This window comes from Trachinotus anak, unplaced genomic scaffold (genome assembly GCF_046630095.1).
Source record: "Trachinotus anak isolate AG129_WGS33_773 ecotype Australia unplaced genomic scaffold, CSIRO_AGI_Tana_v1 ptg000023l, whole genome shotgun sequence".
NCBI lineage: Eukaryota > Metazoa > Chordata > Actinopteri > Carangiformes > Carangidae > Trachinotus > Trachinotus anak.
In genome coordinates, this window is record NW_027273874.1 from 477321 (window position 1) to 502814 (window position 25494).

Consider the following 25494-nt stretch of genomic DNA (forward strand, 5'->3'; position numbering starts at 1 on the left):
AAACTAATTGTAATTAAACCAGTTTTGGTTTTGTACAAGTTTTGAATTTTATATATATATATATATATATATATATATATATATATACACACACACACACACACACACAGACATACAAACACACAATATATACAGTTCAATGTAACCATGTTAACAAATTTAGTGGAAAACTACAAATATTTGGAATGAGTTCTAAATTTATCATTCTTGTCAAAAGTTGCTATGGATTTAGTGACTGCACAAACGTCAACAACACCTCCCCCGACAACAACAACAACTGCCCCAACAACAACACCTGCTTCAACAACAGCTGCACCAACAACAACAACTGCCCCAACAACAACAACGACCCCGACTACAACAACAACTACTCCGACAACAACAACAACAACAAAACCCGCTACAACAACTACAACTGCCCAAACAACAACAACACCCGCTTCAACGACAACAACACCTGCTCCAACAACAACTCCTGTTCCAACAACAACAACTGCCCCAACTACAACAACGACCCCAACAACAACAACAACTGCCCCAACAACAACAACACCTTCTCCAACAACACCTGCCCCGACAACAACAACGACCCCGACTACAACAACAACTGCCCCAACAACGACAACACCTGCTCCGACAACAACACCTGCTTCAACAACAGCTGCACCAACAAACACAACAACACCTATTCCAACAACAACAACTGCCCTGACTACAACAACTACCCCGACAACAACAACAACAACTGCCCCAACAATGACAACACCTGCTCCGACAACAACACCTGCTTCAACAACAGCTGCACCAACAACAACAACTTCCCCAACAACAACACCTATTCCAACAACAACAACTGCCCCGACTACAACAACAACAACTGCCCCAACAACAACAACACCTGCTCCGACAACAACAACACCTGCTTCAACAACATCTGCACCAACAACAACAACTATTCCAACAACAACAACTGCCCCAACAACGACAACACCTGCTCCGACAACAACAACACCTGCTTCAACAACAGCTGCACCAACAACAACAACTTCCCCAACAACAACACCTATTCCAACAACAACAACTGCCCCGACTACAACAACTACCCCGACTACAACAACAACTGCCCCAACAACAACAACACCTGCTCCGACAACAACGACACCTGCTTCAACAACAGCTGCACCAACAACAACACCTATTCCAACAACAACAACTGCCCCGACTACAACAACTACCCCGACAACAACAACAACTGCCCCAACAACGACAACACCTGCTCCGACAACAACAACACCTGCTTCAACAACAGCTGCACCAACAACAACAACACCTATTCCAACAACAACAACTGCCCCGACTACAACAACTACCCCGACAACAACAACTGCCCCAACAACGACAACACCTGCTCCGACAACAACAACACCTGCTTCAACAACAGCTGCACCAACAACAACTTCCCCAACAACACCTATTCCAACAACAACAACTGCCCCGACTACAACAACTACCCCGACAACAACAACTGCCCCAACAACAACAACACCTAATCCGACAACAACAACACCTGCTTCAACAACTGCTGCACCAACAACAACGACTATTCCAACAACAACAACTGCCCCAACAACGACAACACCTGCTTCGACAACAGCTGCACCAACAACAACAACTGCCCCAACAACGACAACACCTGCTTCGACAACAGCTGCACCAACAACAACAACTTCCCCAACAACAACACCTATTCCAACAACAACAACTGCCCCGACTACAACAACAACTGCCCCAACAACGACAACACCTGCTCCGACAACAACGACACCTGCTTCAACAACAGCTGCACCAACAACAACACCTATTCCAACAACAACAACAACTGCCCCAACTACAACAACTACCCTGACAACAACAACAACTGCCCCAACAACGACAACACCTGCTCTGACAACAACAACACCTGCTTCAACAACAGCTGCACCAACAACAACAACTTCCCCAACAACAACACCTATTCCAACAACAACAACTACCACGACTACAACAACAACTGCCCCAACAACAACACCTATTCCAACAACAACAACTGCCCCGACTACAACAACTACCCCGACAACAACAACAACAACAGCCCCAACAACAACAACAACTACTCCGACAACAACAACAACAACAGCCCCAACAACAACAACAACTACTCCGACAACAACAACTGCCCCAACAACGACAACACCTGCTCCGACAACAACAACACCTGCTTCAACAACAGCTGCACCAACAACAACAACTTCCCCAACAACAACACCTATTCCAACAACAACAACTGCCCCGACTACAACAACTACCCTGACTACAACAACTGCCCCAACAACAACAACACCTGCTCCGACAACAACAACACCTGCTTCAACAACAGCTGCACCAACAACAACAACTTCCCCAACAACAACACCTATTCCAACAACAACAACTGCTCCGACAACAACAACACCTGCTTCAACAACTGCTGCACCAACAACAACAACTATTCCAACAACACCTGCTTCAACAACAGCTGCACCAACAACAACAACTTCCCCAACAACAACACCTATTCCAACAACAACAACTGCCCCGACTACAACAAGAACTGCCCCAACAACGACAACACCTGCTCCGACAACAACGACACCTGCTTCAACAACAGCTGCACCAACAACAACAACTTCCCCAACAACAAAACCTATTCCAACAACAACAACTACCACGACTACAACAACAACTGCCCCAACAACAACACCTATTCCAACAACAACAACTGCCCCGACTACAACAACTACCCCGACAACAACAACAACAACAGCCCCAACAACAACAACAACTACTCCGACAACAACAACTGCCCCAACAACGACAACACCTGCTCCGACAACAACAACACCTGCTTCAACAACAGCTGCACCAACAACAACAACTGCCCCAACAACAACACCTATTCCAACAACAACAACTGCCCCGACTACAACAACTACCCTGACTACAACAACTGCCCCAACAACAACAACACCTGCTCCGACAACAACAACACCTGCTTCAACAACAGCTGCACCAACAACAACAACTTCCCCAACAACAACACCTATTCCAACAACAACAACTGCTCCGACAACAACAACACCTGCTTCAACAACTGCTGCACCAACAACAACAACTATTCCAACAACAACAACTGCCCCAACAACGACAACACCTGCTTCAACAACAGCTGCACCAACAACAACAACTTCCCCAACAACAACACCTATTCCAACAACAACAACTGCCCCGACTACAACAACAACTGCCCCAACAACGACAACACCTGCTCCGACAACAACGACACCTGCTTCAACAACAGCTGCACCAACAACAACACCTATTCCAACAACAACTGCCCCAACTACAACAACTACCCTGACAACAACAACAACTGCCCCAACAACGACAACACCTGCTCCGACAACAACAACACCTGCTTCAACAACAGCTGCACCAACAACAACAACTTCCCCAACAACAACACCTATTCCAACAACAACAACTGCCCCGACTACAACAACTACCCCGACAACAACAACAACAACAGCCCCAACAACAACAACAACTACTCCGACAACAACAACTGCCCCAACAACGACAACACCTGCTCCGACAACAACAACACCTGCTTCAACAACAGCTGCACCAACAACAACAACTTCCCCAACAACAACACCTATTCCAACAACAACAACTGCCCCGACTACAACAACTACCCCGACAAAAACAACAACTGCCCCAACAACGACAACACCTGCTCCGACAACAACAACACCTGCTTCAACAACAACTTCCCCAACAACAACACCTATTCCAACAACAACAACTGCCCCGACTACAACAACAACTGCCCCAACAACAACAACACCTGCTCCGACAACAACAACACCTGCTCCAACAACAACTCCTGTTCCAACAACAACAACTGCCCCAACAACGACAACACCTGCTCCGACAACAACAACACCTGCTTCAACAACAGCTGCACCAACAACAACTTCCCCAACAACAACACCTATTCCAACAACAACACCTGCTTCAACAACAACAACACCTGCTTCAACAACAGCTGCACCAACAACAACAACTTCCCCAACAACAACACCTATTCCAACAACAACAACTGCCCTGACTACAACAACTACCACGACTACAACAACAACTGCCCCAACAACAACACCTATTCCAACAACAACAACTGCCCCGACTACAACAACTACCCCGACAACAACAACAACTGCCTCAACAACGACAACACCTGCTCCGACAACAACAACACCTGCTTCAACAACAGCTGCACCAACAACAACAACTTCCCCAACAACAACACCTATTCCAACAACAACTTCCCCGACTACAACAACAACTCTCCCAACAACAACAACACCTGCTCCGACAACAACAACAACTGCCCCAACAACAACAACAACTGCCCCAACAACAACACCTGCTTCAACAACAGCTGCACCAACAACAACACCTGCTCCAACAACAACTTCCCCAACAACACCTATTCCAACAACAACACCTATTCCAACAACAACAACTGCCCCGACAACAACAACAACTGCCCCAACAACAACACCTGCTTCAACAACAGCTGCACCAACAACAACACCTGCTCCAACAACAACTTCCCCAACAACACCTATTCCAACAACAACAACACCTGCTCCAACAACAACTCCTGTTCCAACAACAACAACTGCCCCAACTACAACAACAACTGCCCCAACAACGACAACACCTGCTCCGACAACAACAACACCTGCTCTGACAAGAACACCTGCTTCAACAACAGCTGCACCAACAACAACAACTTCCCCAACAACAACACCTATTCCAACAACAACAACTACCACGACTACAACAACAACTGCCCCAACAACAACACCTATTCCAACAACAACAACTGCCACAACTACAACAACGACCCCGACAACAACAACAACAACGGCCCCAACAACAACAACACCTGCTCCGACAACAACAACACCTGCTCCGACAACAACAACACCTGCTCCAACAACAACTCCTGTTCCAACAACAACAACTGCCCCAACTACAACAACAACTGCCCCAACAACGACAACACCTGCTCTGACAACAACAACACCTTCTTCAACAACAGCTGCACCAACAACAACAACTTCCCCAACAACAACACCTATTCCAACAACAACAACTACCACGACTACAACAACAACTGCCCCAACAACAACACCTATTCCAACAACAACAACTGCCCCGACTACAACAACTACCCCGACAACAACAACAACAACAACAGCCCCAACAACAACACCTGCTCCGACAACAACAACACCTGCTTCAACAACAGCTGCACCAACAACAACAACTTCCCCAACAACAACACCTATTCCAACAACAACAACTGCCCCAACTACAACAACAACTGCCCCAACAACAACACCTGCTTCAACAACAGCTGCACCAACAACAACAACACCTGCTCCAACAACTTCCCCAACAACACCTGCTCCAACAACAACTTCCCCAACAACACCTATTCCAACAACAACACCTGCTCCAACAACAACTCCTGTTCCAACAACAACAACTGCCCCAACTACAACAACAACTGCCCCGACAACAACAACACCTGCTCCGACAACAACAACACCTGCTTCAACAACAGCTGCACCAACAACAACAACTTCCCCAACAACAACACCTATTCCAACAACAACAACTGCCCCGACTACAACAACAACTGCCCCAACAACGACAACACCTGCTCCAACAACAACTTCCCCAACAACACCTATTCCAACAACAACAACACCTGCTCCAACAACAACTCCTGTTCCGACAACAACAACTGCCCCAACTACAACAACTGCCCCAACAACGACAACACCTGCTCCGACAACAACAACACCTGCTTCAACAACAGCTGCACCAACAACAACAACTTCCCCAACAACAACACCTATTCCAACAACAACAACTGCCCCAACTACAACAACAACTGCCCCAACAACAACACCTGCTTCAACAACAGCTGCACCAACAACAACAACACCTGCTCCAACAACTTCCCCAACAACACCTGCTCCAACAACAACTTCCCCAACAACACCTATTCCAACAACAACACCTGCTCCAACAACAACTCCTGTTCCAACAACAACAACTGCCCCAACTACAACAACAACTGCCCCGACAACAACAACACCTGCTCCGACAACAACAACACCTGCTTCAACAACAGCTGCACCAACAACAACAACTTCCCCAACAACAACACCTATTCCAACAACAACAACTGCCCCGACTACAACAACAACTGCCCCAACAACGACAACACCTGCTCCAACAACAACTTCCCCAACAACACCTATTCCAACAACAACAACACCTGCTCCAACAACAACTCCTGTTCCGACAACAACAACTGCCCCAACTACAACAACTGCCCCAACAACGACAACACCTGCTCCGACAACAACAACACCTGCTTCAACAACAGCTGCACCAACAACAACAACTTCCCCAACAACAACACCTATTCCAACAACAACAACTGCCCCGACTACAACAACAACTGCCCCAACAACAACACCTGCTTCAACAACAGCTGCACCAACAACAACAACACCTGCTCCAACAACTTCCCCAACAACACCTGCTCCAACAACAACTTCCCCAACAACACCTATTCCAACAACAACAACACCTGTTCCAACAACAACTCCTGTTCCAACAACAACAACTACAACAACTGCCCCAACAACAACAACACCTGCTCCAACAACAACAACACCTGCTCCAACAACAACTCCTGTTCCAACAACAACAACTGCCCCAACTACAACAACAACTGCCCCAACAACGACAACACCTGCTCCGACAACAACAACACCTGCTTCAACAACAGCTGCACCAACAACAACAACTTCCCCAACAACAACACCTATTCCAACAACAACTGCCCCGACTACAACAACAACTGCCCCGACGACAACAACACCTGCTCCAACAACAACAACAACTGCCCCGACAACAACATTACCTGCTCCAACAACAACTTCCCCAACACCTATTCCAACAACAACTGCCCCGACTACAACAACTAACCCGACTACAACAACAACTGCCCAGACAACAACACTTTCTCCAACAACAACTGCCCCAACAACATCAACTACCCCGATAACAACAACACCTGCTCCAACAACAACAACACCTGCTCCAACAACACCTACTCCAACAACAACACCTGCTTCAACAACTGCCCCAATAACAACACCTGTTCCAACAACACCTGCCCCAAATATAACACCTGCTCCAACAACTTCTGCCCCAACAACAACTGCTCCAACAACAACACCTGCTCCAACAACAACTGCCCCGACAACAACAGCCGCAATAACAACAACAACTGCCCCAAATATAACACCTGCTCCAACAACAACAACAACACCTGCTTCAACAACAACTACTGCCCCAACAACTACACCTGCTCCAACAACAACAACACTTGCTTCAACAAATGCCCCAACAACAACTACACCTGCTCCAACAACAACAACACCGGCTCCAACAACAAAAACAACACCTGCTCCAACAACAACTACTGCCCCAACAACTACACCTGCTCCAACAACAACAACACCTGCTCCAACAACAACAACACCTGCCCCGACAACAACTACACCTGCTCCAACAACAACAACAACAATTGCCCCAACAACAACAACAACAACAACACCTGACCCGACAACAACAATTGCCCTGACTACAACAACAACAACACCTGCTCCAACAAGAACTACTGCCCCGACAACAACACCTGCTCCAACAACAACTGCCCCAACAACAACAACACCTGCTCCAACAACAACAACAACTGCCCCAACAACAACGACACCAGCTCCAACAACAACAACAACTGCCCCAACAACAACGACACCAGCTCCAACAACAACAACACTTGCTTCAACAACTGCCCCAACAACAACAACACCTGCTCCAACAACAACTACTGCCCCAACAACAACACCTGCTCCAACAACAACAACTGCCCCAACAACAACAACACCTGCCCCGACAACAACAATTGCCCTGACTACAACAACAACAACACCTGCCCCGACAACAACAACACCGGCTCCAACAACAACAACAACAACAACACCTGCTCCAACAACAACTACTGCCCCGACAACAACAACACCTGCTCCAACAACAACAACTGCCCCAACAACAACGACACCTGCTCCAACAACAACAACAACTGCCCCAACAACAACGACACCAGCTCCAACAACAACAACAACTGCCCCAACAACAACGACACCAGCTCCAACAACAACAACAACAACACCTGCTCCAACAACAACTACTGCCTCAACAACTACACCTGCTCCAACAACAACAACACTTGCTTCAACAACTGCCCCTACAACAACTACACCTGCTCCAACAACAACAACACCAGCTCCAACAACAACAACAACACCTGCCCCGACAACAACAATTGCCCTGACTACAACAACAACAACAACTGCCCTGACTACACCTGCTCCAACAACAACACCTGCTCCAACAACAACTGCCCCAACAACAACGACACCAGCTCCAACAACAACAACTGCCCTGACTACAACAACAACAACAACACCTGCCCCAACAACAACAACACCGGCTTCAACAACAATAAGACCTGCTCCAACAACAACTACTCCCCTGACAGCAACAACACCTGCTCCAACAACTGCCTCGACTACAACAACTGCCCCAACAACAACTACACCTGCTCCAACAACAACAACTGCCCCAACAACAACAACACCTGCGTCAACAACAACAGCACCTGCTATGACAACAGTAAATGCTACACGTATGACACCAGCTCTAACATCCACCACTGGAGCAACAACCACCCTGGCTCCTGAACCTACTTACACTGTCTCAGCAAACTTGCCACAAGAGCCATTTTCAGATGATCTCAAAGACCGAGACAGCAGGCGATTCAAAGATCTTGAAGAAAGAGTTGTGGGGCCAGTGAGTAAAATTCCTTATTGAATAAATTCTTCATTGCTTGTCTGAGCGAATGATTGGATAATATTTTAGATCAAAGACAATTATGTTGTTGAGCTGAAAACTAATTTCAGCAGAATTTACATTACATTTTACAGTCATATTAGGAAAACTGTGCTTGAAAGCTAACCATGGTAAAAATTTTGCTTTCTTTTTCAGTGTAATGTCATATACAGAGAAAGATTTGGCGATCGTTTTAATCGGTGCTTTGTGAAAGAGTTCAGGTAAAAACATTTGTTCACTTATTTCACTTCATATGCAGAATTTGTCACTTGCAGCACTGATAGTGTCATCTGTAAATCACACGTCTCTCTTTTGGTTTCATGATACAGGCCTGCTTCTTCACGCCAAATACGAGTGAATGGAACTGAAGCAGAACTGGGGATTGTGTTCAATCGGGCTACTGAAGATCTACCCCAGAATAGTGTTGTTGCTCAAACCTTAGTAGAAGCTGTTAATACTACCACCAATGTGTTTAACGTGACCATAAATCCCAGCACAATCCAAGTATTAGGTAAGTCAACAAGACAATGTGTTACTGTCATCAATCAATCAATGAATCAGTTACAAATGATGTTGTTTTACAAGAAATGAAGGTATAGAAGTCATGGAGGTCATTTTTCAGTGTTGTACAGTTCAGTCCATTCATTCAAAGGTTCCATGTGTGCCAGGATTAGATATTCTCTGTGTTACCTTGTATACAGCTGGGATGCCTGTCATGAAAATTATTTGTTAATAATTGTGACATGCAACTTCAAAACTAGATAAAAAGTGAAAACTAAATCTTATTTACTCATTCTTTTAAAACATGTTTTACAGCAAGTCCAGTTTCAAATGCAGCTACAACTGCAGCACCTACAACTGCCAATCCAACAACTGCAGCACCTACAACCTTGAATCCTACAACTGCTGCATCAACGACTGTAGCAACAACAACTGTAGCAACAACAACTATAGCACTCACAACAAGGCGGGTGACTTTCAGGTCTCTTCTCAACACATTTACAAGTGACTTGCTGGATACATCATCTGCTGCTTTTAGAAACCGAGCTTCCATGATAAAGAGACAGGTAAGTCTCACTCACCTGGTGTGGGTACACCTTACAGTATCATTGTATTATTTTGCATTAAATTTATCAGGAAGACCACCCACAGAACCAGAATAGTATTATTAAACACAAGTGTCATAAAATATCATTAGGTTTAATGTAAAAAGATGTACATAATCCTTCATTGTGTCTGTTTCTGCAGCTTGAACCTTTGTACCAAAGGGAATTCCCCTTCTCCTTCAACTCCTTGGACGTGGTGGAATTCAGGTAAATTGTTAACACATAACACACAGTTTAAGAATTGTAGCCTAAATCTGACATTTCATACAGTATCTTTTCACTCCATCTGCAGAAATGGATCAATCATCAACGACATGATCCTTAGCTTTAGAAGCACATCTGTCCCTAATAACACTCAGATTGCGAGTGTTCTGATCAATGCAGCTTCAACCGTCACTGGCTTCGACATTGAAGGCAGCTCCATCACTGTGGATGGCATAAGTAAGGAATACTGAGTGGCTTCTTCATTCAAAAAAACTTCAAAGGCAGAATATTTCTTTATTAAACTAATGCTTTGCTTTACTTTCTCTTCATTTACAGCTTCAAGTGGAGTAAGCCACGAGATCAGTCTAGTCACTGCATCCTGCCTGGTGTTGTTGTCATGGCTACTGTCAAGCCAGCAATAACTAATTTCTGTTTGACTTACCATTAGAACATGACTGCCATCTCTGGTATGAAAAAAGACTTTGTTATCAGTAAAAACCCAAGTTTCATGTTTGTCGTATGTGTGACACAGCTTTGAATTAACTCACTGAATTCAACTTTGCACTGATCAGACACATTAATGACAATAGATTAGATATGTCTGTCGAACTGAACACATTTCTGTGTGGGAACGTCCAGGAACCTGGACAGAATGACACAGCCAACTCTAAGCTCCTGGACTATGGATCATCACTGGAATAATTAGCTCAACAATATAAGGACACTATCTATGAAATACTGGGATGTCAGACAATATTTGCACCATCGATCTTGTTTCACTGTGCAGCACTGTGCTATAGCAATATTTAACTTAGTGACAATTGCTTATAGTGTCTTACCTAAACCTTACTGGTCTCTAAATGCATGTGAAATTAATGTTTGGGTTTGTGTCTTAAATCAAATGAAGGAACACATGCAGGTCATAGTGGGCCACACACTCCAACCCCATATAGTTCTATCAGGGGTCATGGTGTACATTATATGTCTAAACAATGCACTGTCACTTATCGTATTTATACCAAATGTATTTATGTACTCATGCATAGCTGTATTCTGTGAGAGTTACAGTTTTTACAATTTCTGTCAGAAACTTTACAATGACCAGAATATAAAATCTTGAAGTAAAAATTATGGTCGTCTCTCATGTGATGTTTTGTTATTTTGGGTATCGAGAAAGTGGATCATATGTTTAAGGTTAAGAGCTTTAATGAAAGCAGTTATCTTTACAGACAATCAAACCCTGCCATTTGATTTCTTCTTTCTTTAGCGACAGTCACTGGACTGCACAAGCATGAGTCATAGCACCAACAAATCCCATTGTATGTTATGCAGCAGTATCTACGTAATGTTAGCTAACATTAGCTAATATACTAGACAAAGTAAGGCTGTAGCAGGAAAACCACTGTCATTATCACTGATCCTTTGCCCATTTTCTGGGAGTTTGAGTGACCAGGGGAAGTTTTTTTTTGTTTTTTTTTTTTAATTACCCAATTGTATCTAACAATTCAATTGTCTCTTTTAATTTTTAGATTCAAAATTAAACATTAAATTTGACTATTTTAAGCAAACACAAGGAAATAAGTAGATAATGGATTCAATGTTTCCCCACCAGAATTCCTGGCAGTGTAGAGAAGATTTTAAAACCATTTTTACTTATAGTTACTTATTCTTTTGAGGATGGATGGGACTCAAAGAGCTTGGACTCAAGATCTCACTACTTCTAAAACCTCGCTATATATATCAATTTAAACAAAGCTGTTTTGTTGCTTAGGAATTGCACTTGTAAGATGAAGAAAAAACATGACCCTGCTGGTTGTCAAATTGCCTAAATTCAATGTAGGTTCCATGTTTGACCTAGATCTCAAATGAATGATGATAAAATGCTTTTAATTCCTATAAATGGAACAAAATGTTACAAATTGTTTTCAAAGGCACAACTTGTGACCTAGACCTGAAGCAGTTAGATTAGTAGATCAATCATGTATCAACATGAAATTATTCTGCAGTGAATTTGGTTATCTTTCAATCACTTTACAAGTAAACCCCTAAAAGGTTTCTCTGGTTCCAGCCTCTTAAATGTGAAGATGTCTACCTTGTTTTTCTTTTATATGAAAGTAAAGTGGATATATTTAGGTTTAGAGCTGTTGTTGGGACCACACAAGCATTTTGCAGAAATCATCTAATTTTTTTGCAAAGCCAAACATTTGTTCAGCAGATTAAATAATAATGAGTCATTTACATCCTGAACTATTTCCTTGAATACTTGATTTTGCTACTGCTGCTGTGTTGCTCATCTTGCCCCCAAAACTGACGTGTGTTTCACTGCTCCCTCAGTAACGCGGATGGAGCGGACAGGTCTAGTTGGGAAAAGGTTATTTTTACATCTGCTGATCAGCGGAACCGGAAGAGGAAAACACATGGATTAGTGTGTTTACAACTCCTATCATCCTGGGTGCACCCGAACAGATCCGTGCAATTTGCAGATGCGGGCCGGTGTTGCTCGGACGTAGCGTGTGTTATAGTGCAGGCCCGTTTGAAATTCTTTGCTGGGGACTAGAGGTTGTTATTGCGGACTATAGCTGTGTGACAGGCTGTCTGGCGCAGCGTCGGGCCATCCACCATCTGTGGAAGTGGGACAAGGGAACAGATGGCGCATCCAAGCCAGGCTGCAGGGATGCTGACGCTGACTGTTAAGCAGTGAAGATGAGCATCAGTCACTGAAAGAAAAGCCTGTTCTTGGCTACTGCACGGTGTATTTAGCATTTTTGGCGATGCAGGAGTGGGTTGGGTAAGAGTGGGGAACAGGAAGCATCGCGGATTGATAACATTGATGCGCGACGACTCGGCCACTGGCATCCGCTTAATCCCCTTTCGACGCGCCCGGTGAACAATGGTTGATAACCGCTACGCCACAGCCCTGGTCATCGCTTGTGTTCTCAGCATACTGGCCACCGTGTACCTGTCGGTGGCCATCGGGACGCAGCACTGGTACCAGTACAGCAGCCCCACCGTGCGCGGTGAGGCCAATGTGTCCGAGCTGCGGTCCCTGTATGAAGAGTTCATGGATGGGGAGTTTGACGAGAAAACTTACAGCGACACGCTGTTCCGCCTCAACGGGACTGTGGGCCTCTGGTGGCGGTGTGTGCTGGTTCCCTCCAACGCTCACTGGTACAAGGAGCCAGGTAGGTTTATATGACTGACCTCACCTGCGCAGTGACATTGTTACACGGTGAGATTTCTGCAGCGAGTCATTCAATTATGCCTCCACACAATGTCTTCTAACTACAAGCCCCACCTTGTCTGCGGAGGACAGCAGGTGTGGCTCTTTCTCCAACAGGTTGCTGGGAGTTTATGAGCCTTGGGTTATGGGTGCCATCACCTCCAGTTTATGCCTGGCATGCACTACCATTTGAGTCACTGAACTAAACAAAGAAATACCTAGTTATCTTTGAAAAACCCACAAGATCAGCAAACAACACTCCCCACTGTTCTGAAAGTAGCCTACCTGATACATTTCCTGATTTTCTCATGATTCATGCTGGATTATCAACCAGGAAAAGTGGGCAACTGCCCAATGGGGCCATACAATATAATTTCTGTCTCTATGAATTGATTAATGGCAAATTTGCTATAAATTTGCTTCAATGAGCAACTATGATGGTTCCTCCAGCCTCCGTCCTAAAGAGCCTGGTCTTGAAGAGGGATCTTGTGACCCTGTCCCTTAATTGTTTTGGTTTATATTGAGCCTATTTGTTGCACAGTTAAATTGAAATGGTAAAAAAAATTTGTGTCAAGTGCTGAACACAGAAGATGTTGAGCAAGGCAATGCTTACCCTTACCTATCATTGGAGTACTGTAAAGGTGCAACCATCAATTACTTTTCATTGTCATTACTTCTCAACAATTATCATCGGAGTCTTTAATAATCAGTTGGTCGTTCAGTATATAGAATAGTGAGGAAATGCCCTCATTGTTAGTATATTCAATTCAAATTGCTTTTTTTTTCAGCCCAATAATCAAAAACAAAAAAAAGTACAGTTAACCATTACAGAAAACCAGGAACCGGTAAATTTTCTCATTCAAGAAGCTGGCACAAGTGAATACTTGGCATTTTGGCTAAAAAGTGACTTTTTTAATTAATTATCAAAATTCACAAAAGTAATTTTGTGTCAATGCAGCAATTTGATTAATCAACCGATAATTTCAGCTCTAGAGTACTGGTTGGTTTCTGTGTGCCTGGGGAATGATAAAACTGCCATGTGTGTGAGTGTAGGGGTCAAACAACAAATTTTTATCCTGGAGCCCCCTAGTAGATCACTGTAATCTGGCCATTCTAGATGCACAAAATATTTTTGATATTTTTTTTTTTTCCTTTTTTCTGAAGGTTAATGTTATGACCCACAAAAATAAATAACTTTTTTCATGCTGTTATTTGAGTTCAAATTATGAAATCTTTAACATTTTCAGTACAAAACATGTTTGTGTATTTTAAGCCATATAACCAAAAACACTAGTTCTTTTCAAGTTCATTTTATTCATCTGCTAAAGTTAAAACCAGCTAGTTTCTTCTTGGAACGTAAAGTACGCTAGGAAAAAAGTCTATTAATGCATAGGTGACTTATCTCAAACCCTGGTTCTTTAACTGAATAACCTCTTTCAGATGCCAAGATGGTGCTGGAGTGTCGAAGCTTCACTCTACCTCAGCAGTTCACTCCCAAGTACAAAGAGCCAGGAAACCACAACAGTGGCGAGGACATGCTGCGCACCTGTAAGTTCAGTTGCAACAACTTTATCCATATTTAAATATTATAAGATGCATGAAGCTGTAAGCTGTAAACTTGCACCAGATTCATTTTTTCTCTGTTTAGTGTATAAATTATGACCAATATATGATGTTGAATATTGCCCCAGATCAGGGCACTGTCTTCTGTCTTGCAAAAAACAGTGGGTAAATGAAGGCCACAGGTGTTGTGATGCCGGTGACTCATACCTTCCTGTGTCTGCATGTTTAGACCTATGGAGGTGCCAGTTTCTGCTACCACTCGTGTCCCTGGGCCTGGTAGTGTTGGCAGGCCTGACCGGGTTCTGTGCCTGCCTCTGTCGTAGCCTCACCCCCACCCTTGGCATAGGAGTACTTCACCTGCTGGCTGGTGAGACTTGTTCATCCACTTACTTGTTAATTTTGACCCAGAAGTGTTACCAAAGTTGTAAATTAAGCTTGGCATGAATTTCAAAACCAAAGGTTATGATTGGTTTACGTGCCACTGTAGTTTGAGCTTGAACTACAGTCCAAGCTATTGGTGTTGGAAATCCAAGTCTGAATCACATGGGCTGGTTACTGGTTTTAATGTTGTGGCTAATTGGTGTATATTTCTTTATTTTTTTTTAAATGTTAAATAGGTAACAAAAGTCTATTGCCATCCAAGCAGCACTGTGATGTCAGCATGCTAACATGCCCACAATGACAATGCTAATAAACTGATGTTAAGCACGTATAATGTTTGGGCATTGGGAATGTCACTAGTTCAGTTCGTATTTGCCAATAAACCAAAATACTAGACAAGTTAGAATTTTTACCTGATGATGGTGTTGTACAGAAGGTCAGATGATCAGATCACCAAGGTTATTTGGATTTATTGTTTATTTGGAACTTTAATATCTGTAATAAATGTTGCAGTAATTCATCCAATAGTTGCTGGGATATTTTAGTCTAAGCCAAAATTGCCATCCTGAGACTAAAAAATGACTGGGCTATATAACATTAGATTAGTCATGGTTCCATTCCACAGTGCCAGCAACACGATCACTCCTAAACTTTAATCTTTTAACTTAAATATTTCATTACAAGTCATTACAAGTTATTCTTTTTTTATTTTGCTTATGTTTGACAGCTAAAGCTGTACAAGCCACAAATCCACCTGCCCAGCACCAAACAGCAGACAGACACAGTTAGCAACCTGCAGGTGAACATAGTGGAGCATTTAGTAGCTAAATCCCAGATATTTCCTTCAGGAGTTGGTGCAGACTAATCAGAGCTTAAAGGAGAATGAATATTAGATTTACAGTTGTCAGGTGGCCAGAAACACAACTCCAAAAAAAAGGCAGATGGTCTGTATGTAAAAATGTCTTGCTTGCTATGATGTTCGCTATATTAACTTTACAGGCTGGTACCTTGTCAGTGTTGCACTCCATTAAGGTAATGCAGGTAATGACTTTTGAGTCAGCAATGAATGACCATCAACTGCACTAAAGCAATGCAACATTAAGCCATCCTGAAAGAGTATTGTGTATTTGTGTTTGACATTTCCAAAAATGTATGTATATGAAATGTCAGGCACAGAAATATCGACCCTAAACACCCATTTGAACCTGGTTAGCTAGGAAATGCTGTCACAGCTGAATAAGTCTCTCCTTACAACCTATTGTCCTTTGCCCTGCAGGTCTCTGCACATTAGCCACAGTGTGCTGCTACTTGGCAGGAATGGACCTGCTCCACAGGGTGTCGATGCTGCCTGATAAGGTGGATGGCTCTCTGGGCTGGTCCCTCTACTTGGCCCTCATTTCCTCACCCCTACACATGATGGCTGCTGCGCTGCTGGTGTGGGCGGCACGCAGCCACAGTCAGAACTACTACCGCATGACTGCATACCGAGTGGCATAGGCTATGATCCCTGCCCTATTTAAGTTCATACCCCATTCTTACACCAAGAAGCGTTTTATATTGATCTCAGAGGATGTGGGTTAATCTGTGCGTTTTGCCCTCTGATGGATTAAAGTGCATGTACTCTTTAATAGTGACCCTATCTGCTGCATTAAAAGATTTGATTTCTATCTTTTTAGGGGTTATGGAATTGGTTTAAAAAAAATGTCAACCAGAAAGATTTGTATAGTAGAGCATATGTCTGGTTCAGAATAACTTAACACCAAGCTGAAAAGCATTAGGTGTGTCCCAGTTTCATACAACACATGAATTAAATCCAACATATAGTGTATTCATATCTTCAGATAATAAAAAGACTGTACTTGCCAAGTTACTTGCAGACATTTAGGGATGCAACAACATTACTTAAAAGTAGGTTTGACAGGCTAAGAAAAACGGCCAGTTAGCATGATCAAACATGCTTTAAACTGATTTGGATGAGAAATTGAAGGCGACTGATTATTATCATTATTATTATCGTTGCACAAACATGTTCAACCTGTTGTATTTGCTGTAGTTGTGCATGCATTTTATCTGTGCATTGTTGGACATTGAACATCCTCTTTCAGTTTTACTTTAGTAGGGCTTGTTTCTTGCCCTGTCAGATTTGTTGCTGTGCTCTTATTATTCCCTGTCCAATGTTAAATTAAATGTCCAAAATGATCTAAATAAGACCCAAATTGTAATAAACAGAATTTTCCTTTCAGTATACTTAAAGATGTTGGTATCCATACTGACTCTGCCAAATTTCTAAATATTGTGTTGGTAATGCAATGGACAAAGCGATGGAGAAGATACTCACAGCCAGTAAATATTAAATCAAATTGTAGACACAGAGTGTTTTTGTGTTTAAACAAAAAACAAATGTTGGAAAAGCAGCATGATCTTGTATGAGTTCCTGCTGCTAATACAAACACTATAGATACAATAGTGCATAATATAAAGTCTACTGTACATATGAGGTATGTGGTATTGAACTGGGACACAGCAAATGTTTCACTGACACAGCCGTGATACCATTTGGGTGTGGTGACATCCCCTTTGTTGTACTTGCACACAAACACCTGGCAATAACATACAGGTGAACTGGACTAACCCTGAGTATGTCTCTGTAGCACTGCACCAAGACAAAGAAAACATAAGACATTTATTTTGACTGAGGTTTGCTGTTACAATCAGCCTTCTCTTTCAGCTGCTTCAAAACAGTCACAAAGACTATGACTATTACTTTATTTATGTTTATATCATTACTAAAGATTGACTTTCACATCCACCCTTTATGTAACCTAAGTGACATTTATTTATTTATTCATGGCAACTATTAAGGCCAGACTGTACTATCGTATCTTGTTTTGTTTGCTGTTTTCAAGCATATATTTAATGTTATGACAAATTTTGTAGGCTTTTGTAGAAAAGATGAAAAAGCCATGTATTCAACATAGTCGTGCTTCTTCACCATTGAGTGTTTTGTTTTGTTGACCTTGTATGCTCACGTAAATTGGTTTCCACATTCTTTTTGTGAATTTACCTGTGTTTATTGTTATTTATTTGATTAGATTTTTTTTATTAATGTATTCCTTTTTGCTATCACCATTATGGAAGAAACAAACAAATGAACTAAATCAACCGGATTTAAGGGAAATGGGCTTTCCCTGTTAGGCATTATGAATGTACTTTAAAGGCCATATTATGAGAAGCTACAGTGTTCCTTTGCACTTAAATTATTTTTGAACATATCCTGAATATTGCTGTAGTACTTGCTAGTGAATTTCTATTTTTTGACAATGTAAATTTCCAGACAATCAAATACATTGAGAAAAAAACACCATTATTACCTTTAAAACCATGCTATATGTTTCAACACTTACAAGGTTTCATGAAATTTATGATGCACTGTGTGGTCTGATATTGGTCTAATAAATCAGATTCTATTCAACATATTCAACCTTTAAATACAACAAGTTCTATCCCTGAATCCACAGTATCATAAATATAACAGCTCTATGACTGTGCTTTTGTGAATCTACAGTAAATGTGTTGTTCATTCTCCAGTTGTGAGCTGAGATGGTCAATAATTGTACACTTAAATATTGTGTGTGAGTGTATGCAAGCATACACATGCAAATGCTGCGTGTTCCAAGCAACTGCTGTCATTTCAATAAACGCTTTTTAAAAAATTTATTTCATAGTCACATCAGTCTCATGTTTTAAAAGCCCATCCTCACTCCTCTTCTTCTGATGCAAATCCCTGTTCGTTTGCTTGTTGTTGCTCCTCCTCTGTCTGTACTCGGATTGCAGGAATCATCACATGCCTCTTTCTGGCCAGGGAGAGAGCGATGCCCTTCTCATAATACGCACATTCATTGACAAAGAAAGGATAAAGAGGTTCATTGCCTTTATACCTCAGGGTTTCACCTGAGAAAGTCTGGAACAGCGCATCTCCAGGGTGGAGCAGGCAGAAGTCTCGGTCCTGTGGGGAAATGCAGACATTTGGGTTGATTGCGAAAGAGCAACACCTGTTAGCTTTAAATTTGTAAATTAATTTCCACTTTGCATGTGAGGTTTTAAAGCAGCCGGGCAGCTAACAATGGTTCCCAACAGGGCTGTATACTGTAGTTGAAGGAGCAGTGGTCATAAGAACTGTTAAATGATTAAAGTTTTTAAAGGACGTGCTTATTCGCTTTCTTGACTGAGAGTAGGAAACCTACCAGCACCTCTGAAATTCACTTATTAACACACAGTATGTTTAATCTGTGCAGCAAGCTGGCTAGTTGTGGTTTTACTGGCAATTATGTGCTGATGTTATCTTTCTTGGTGTATCACTGTGCAGATGGTTGCCCAGCCAAGAAACAGTTTGCAAATGGCATCCTGCAAAACCACAAATTGTCATTTTTAAATTTCTAGATAAAAAATGTTCTTGAGCTTCAGAGATGCTGTGAACAGAGCCAGGCTAGCTATTCCCTCTATCTCCTATCTTTATGCTAAGCAAAGCTAACTGTCTCCCAGTTAGGCAAGCTGTGCTAAGAGTTGTTTCAACCCTTTCATCTAACTAAGTAAGTGTTCTTCAAAATGTCAAATTTTTAATTTAACATTTGTGCTGTGTGTTTCATGCTTTCATTGGTGATGTATTAATCCATTAATGCTCCTAAAGTTTGATGCCTTATTAAAGTCTATGACCGAAACGTTGTATTAGTGTTTACAGTGTGCATGAATTCAGTTTCTTTAAAATGGTTGTAAACTAAAACAACAGTGAATTGTTCCAGTTCATGGCGACAAGTTTGTGTGTGCTTTGGCATGAGGAGACAAACACTGTTCTCTGACTGATGGGATTGCTGCCAAACACTACCAACATAGTCTTAAAAATTACAACAGATCTCAATCAGCACCTGTGAGTCAAAACCTGCACTGTAAAAATCACAATGCTGGCTATTTATAGGGAGCCTGCTTGTCACGCCAGTCTCCAACAATGAGAAAGCATCATTATCAGTCAGTATCATCAAATACTTCCTGTCACAATCCACCTGTCCGTTCCTGTTTTCTACTGATTTTATCACATTTACAATGTGATCACCATTCACACAGTTACATTATTTGCATTATTTTTCTTATCCTGCTCATATTGTAAGTTTCTATTCTTGAAACCAACACCCTGTACTTTTTAAAATTAGCATTGCAACAACTTGGACATCAGACAAACACTTTTATCATTTTTTAATTTCATGAGTCCAGAACATCCACATGATTCGCCACCCAGCAGGCGATACACAACTATCTGCTGCTGACTTCGGAGGAGTGTTTTTCCTCAGGCTGTGAGACTACTGAATTCACACCCTCCACAGACCACTATGAAAATTGTTTTATTTTTATGATTTATATTATTACTCATTCATTTATATAATTTTTGGTTTTTTTTGTGAGTAGCAAATGATGAATAATGGTAATTAAATTGAATCTTGAATCATTTCCTAATAATATTTAAGGAAGTTTCCTTGAAGCACGTAATTTGGCACCGATCATTGAGAGGACAGGAAATTTCTTGAAAGAAGCTCACTTAAGCTCGCTTAAAATCGAGTTAATTGTAATGATTTAACTGTAAGTGTGACAAATGAACACTTTATTTGTTTATCTCTGTAATAATATCAAATACTGAATGGCCCAACCTATGCAAGTATTCAGACATTACAGACCTGCAAGAGAGATTTGATGATTCATTCTTTAAACAAGTTTCCCATGTCCAATGGCGTAATGAAATTTTGTGGAGGCCTTTAACTCACAATGTAAACCACCAGCTTTTGTGATGGTATGAAAACCATGTTGTGGACGTCATGATTGGTCTTTAGCATAAAGCAATTTTACCAGGAAGTGGCCCCACCCTGTGTTGCAACTAATCCTGGGTATAGTCTGAAAGTTTTGTGAACAGAAGGTGAGGTCAGATACCAGACACAATTCATCCCGACATTATATTTAGTACCTTTTAACAAAGGTTGATTATTTTTCTTAGACAAAAGTCCTTGTTTCTTTTGTGTAGTCCTGTCCTTTAGTATTAAGCAGTTTATTTTCATTTTGTTTGTTATTTTATCCTGTCCATGGATGTTTCAAACTTACGTAACTGGGTTCAATCACGTTTAAATCTGGCAAAGGGCAAAACTCTATTAAATACTGAAGCTACAAATATATTTCGGGTTGTACCTGGAGTTGAGGATGAATGGCTGCTGTAATGTTGCGAGTCTCCTTGTCTCTTGGGTAGTCGATGTGTTTAACCATGGTGAACACATCCACAAATCCTGCTTCAAAAATAGTACCTGTAAATAAAAACAGAACAAACTAAAAGAGGGTCTAAACAAGTTCAACAAGTTTGCAAAACTAGTGACATTTTGGACTTGCAAATACACTTCATTGGTATCCTGTGTTTAATTGTACCTGAGTTGAAGGAACGGACCCAATCCAGCACATGCTGCACACCAACTTTCATCGCTGTATAGATGTTTGACCTCACCACACCGTGGGGCTGAGGGCCAATCTCCATGGCTGCAGAAAATGTGTGTTAGATGGCAAACATCACAAATTATCCAGCATTCTTTCTATCTTTCTAATGAGCAGTTAGTTTGTAGTAAAAATGAAAATCTTACCAAAGCCATGTTTTCCCACCGAATCAAGGGAATATGATTCTTTACAGGAGACATCGAAATGGATGTACCTTATTGGTATATCTGGCATCTGCCTCTGAAAAAGACATGTCAGACTTCACGTTGGATACCTGGCATAATCACTTTTAATTCTATGTACCCTCCTCTGGAAAGTTTCTCAAACATGCAGGGGGAATCTATTTGACTTCTGTGTGTATTAACTGTTCTGGCTTGCCTGAAGGTGTCTGAATATGTGCAGGCAGATCCAGTCACAGTCAGAGTACGCAATGAGGCAAAGGCCCATGTTAGCAGTGGTGTTATGGAGGTCACAAACAAGATCCACCGCCTTAGGACTGCCTTTGGGACCCAGCATCGCATTTAGTTCTCGGGACCTGATCATCTCGTAGGGGTCCGAGTCTGACGTGGAACCACTAGGAGACAAAGATACAAAATGACAACTCATCATCATCAAAACCGTCACCACGGGCATCATCATCACCTCTTACTGCCGCCTTACTTGAGGGCGGCTTGCGTGAAGCAGCGGTTCAGGTCAGTGTCGATGTATCTGCGGCATTGCTGCATGGCCCGTGGGTTCGACAGCACCATCTGCACTGACACAGGCTCCTCTTCCTCCTTCTTCCTCACTTTCTTCTCTGCCTTCAGCAGCTCCCTCACCAAGTACACCCCAGACAGCTCATTGCCATGGGTGCCACCGCACACAGCGACCCGGGGCAACCTTGGTAAACACACCACCTCGTCTACTTCCATCAGACTAAGAGCTGGCAGAGATACAGGGGCAATTTCTGCAAGAAATTTAAAATGTTTGCAACTGGTCTATGTTGTGGTTTAGTCCTCATGCATTATACAGTATTATGCATCCAGTTTTGAGCAGACTGCATGCACAGATTCACTTGCATTTTCTGTCAATACTCTATTTGTATCTGTCTTTATTCAGTATGTTACAATGTCAAATGATGCCAAACTACAAATTAGATTTCCTCGTTTGACTTCGTGGGCGGTATCAATTACACCAGTGCTGATGTCACTAGGTACATTGTAGACAACACTGCAACATAAAGCAGAGATATTGATTTGTGAAACCTTACCTCGCTTTTCTGGCTTGCTGAACTGTAAAGAAGCAGTTCCGGCTTTAAACCCTACAAATTTACCGTCCTAAAGCACCACTTTAGGTGGTGTCTGTTTAAAGTCTCTTAACTGAGGAGGAAAGCCTGAGGTAAAACAGGGTGAACTGTCAGCTCCACATTCACAAATAAGAGATGAAAGGAATGACGAGGCATCATCCTGTACATCTTACCCAATCTACCCTGGCTGTTACCTTTCTCTTCCCTCTCCCCCTGGCGTTTACCCTCTTCCACCCTCTCCCAGGCTTTCATGCAGTTTTACTGATTCAGCATTCCCATCCCCTCTGTACAGGCTGTAGCTGCCTGTTATGCAAACTCTCACCGTCCCTCTACCACCTCTTGTCCACTGCACTGTACTATACTGTATCGTAGGCAGGGTGTGTCCTGAGTGTGATCTGGTGCATCGATTGCTTCCTTTGGTCCCAGCAGCTGTGAGGTCAACCAAAACCTAAGCCCCTCCCAACTTTCCCCAACTCCCTGTTTCTCTCTGCCCCATGTATAGGATGGTAGGTTCCAGTCTGCCTTTCACAAAATTGTCTAAAAATAAATCTGCTGGCATGACACAGCAGGAGAGGCGCCTGCGATGTGCACAGTGGAAGAAACAGCTCTTCTCGCAGGGAAAATAACGTGAACCAACTGATGATTTAAAGAGAACACAGACTGAAGTTTAAAGCAAAATTCATCTTAAACCTATTTTTAAAGAATAGCTTAACAACTCACTCTGTTTCTCTTTGTTCACTGTGAGATGGCCTTTTATATAGGTAATTTTTGTTTGTATATCTTAAATTGTGTTGGTTTTATCTTAGTATAAAATAGGAAATCCTACTATATTTTTTTTTTTGCTTCTATTTACAGTAGCCCTACCAATACTGGATTTTAAAGGTCGGTATCTATATTAATATGTTTGCAATTTTTGTTTTTAAATATACAAATATTTCCTTTAAGGACATTACATTACATTAGTTTAAGGATTTTACAGTTGAGAGTTTACAGCCATGCTAGCAGCTCTGTGATGCTATACTTTGCGCTTAAGGCTAATACCAACATGCTAACATGCTAACATGCTAACATGCTAACATGCTGATGTTTTGCAGATATCATGTTTGCCAGGTACACAATCATAGCTTAATGTGTTAACATGCTCATTTGATAGTACTCCTAATTAGTATTAAATATAATGTACATCTGCGGCTGAGGGAGGTTAGTTTTACAGTATTTGGTGATAAATCAAAGTATTGGACATGTTATGACTTCTTGATGGGCCTAAATGAAAAGTGATTACAATACATCCTCATTGATGAAAATAAACCAGCAAGAAAACAGCAAGACTTTTTTAACTACTTCAAACATATGTTTGGAATTTCTGTCCTTATTTAACGATCAACATATTCACTAGTACCAATACATTTGCGATAAGCTAATATTGGTCGATATACTGGCTGAGCTCCACGTTTATCAGTCTAGATCAGGGGTCAGCAACCTTAAACACTCAAAGAGCCGTTTGGACCCATTTCCCACAGAAAAGAAAACACTGGCAGCCACAAAACCCATTTGACATCTAAAATGAAGATAACACTGCATATATTGTTTTTTAACTTTATGCTATGTAAAAAAAAAAACTATAGTGTGTTGCATTTATGAAATCAATGAACTGCTACAGAGAAAACAAAATTTTATTTCTGCTTGCAACAAAAACATTTTGAACTCTGCAAAAAAAGACGCTTGGTTGAATTACTTTCAAATGAAATACTAAGTGTCTATTTGAGTTCTCCTCGTCAGCAGTGAAAGCGAATGAATCTGCCCACGTAGCATTAAATGTTTTGTTTTCTTCAAAAACGTATCTTTTCTTGGATTTATCCATGGTTGGCCTACTGGGGGTCGAAAAGCTCAATAAATCGCATGCTGGCGGGCGTTCCACATTGGCGCTTGTGACAAATATTTTGAGAGACAAAAAATGAAACACATTTTATATTAATGTTACAAGATCACCATAATCTTCAAATTTAGAATAACATTTAAAATACCAACAAACTAAAATAAAATAAATTTAATTATATACTCATTATTTATTTTCCAAAGCCACAGGGAGC

At 41.9% G+C, this 25494-nt stretch overlaps 4 protein-coding genes across 5 annotated transcripts; 3 read left to right on the forward strand and 1 right to left on the reverse strand.

The window, feature by feature from the left end:
- Positions 1 to 185: 185 nt before the first annotated feature.
- Positions 186 to 1550, forward strand: LOC139606619 (probable serine/threonine-protein kinase clkA). The gene has a single exon (XM_071458880.1). The coding sequence runs from the start codon at positions 186 to 188 to the stop codon at positions 1548 to 1550; it is 1365 nt and encodes a 454-aa protein (XP_071314981.1).
- Positions 1551 to 1826: 276 nt separating this feature from the next.
- LOC139606620 (GATA zinc finger domain-containing protein 15-like) lies at positions 1827 to 2225 on the forward strand (the record flags this gene model as incomplete). The annotated part of the gene is made up of 1 exon (XM_071458881.1): positions 1827 to 2225. A coding segment is annotated over one exon (399 nt), but the record flags the coding sequence as incomplete, so codon positions are not given.
- A 9801-nt stretch (positions 2226 to 12026) lies between these two features.
- On the forward strand, positions 12027 to 19317 carry LOC139606797 (claudin domain-containing protein 1-like). Its single transcript, XM_071459150.1, has 4 exons — positions 12027 to 13618; positions 15097 to 15204; positions 15449 to 15586; positions 16877 to 19317. The coding sequence occupies exons 1-4, from the start codon at positions 13327 to 13329 to the stop codon at positions 17095 to 17097; spliced, it is 759 nt and encodes a 252-aa protein (XP_071315251.1). The 5' UTR covers positions 12027 to 13326; the 3' UTR covers positions 17098 to 19317.
- Positions 19318 to 19357: 40 nt separating this feature from the next.
- Positions 19358 to 24144, reverse strand: LOC139606796 (N-acyl-aromatic-L-amino acid amidohydrolase (carboxylate-forming) B-like). Of its 2 annotated transcripts, XM_071459149.1 has the most exons (7): positions 23369 to 24144; positions 22780 to 23041; positions 22498 to 22693; positions 22266 to 22359; positions 22057 to 22164; positions 21826 to 21938; positions 19358 to 19606 (listed from the first exon to the last, which is right to left on the reverse strand). In XM_071459149.1, exons 2-7 carry the CDS (start codon positions 23028 to 23030, stop codon positions 19358 to 19360), a joined length of 1011 nt encoding a protein of 336 aa, XP_071315250.1. In that variant the 5' UTR covers positions 23031 to 23041; positions 23369 to 24144. The 2 variants fall into 2 exon arrangements, with proteins under 2 accessions (XP_071315250.1, XP_071315249.1); XM_071459148.1 differs by lacking the exon at positions 23369 to 24144 and having other exon boundaries at positions 22780 to 23338.
- Between the last annotated feature and the right edge of the window lie 1350 nt (positions 24145 to 25494).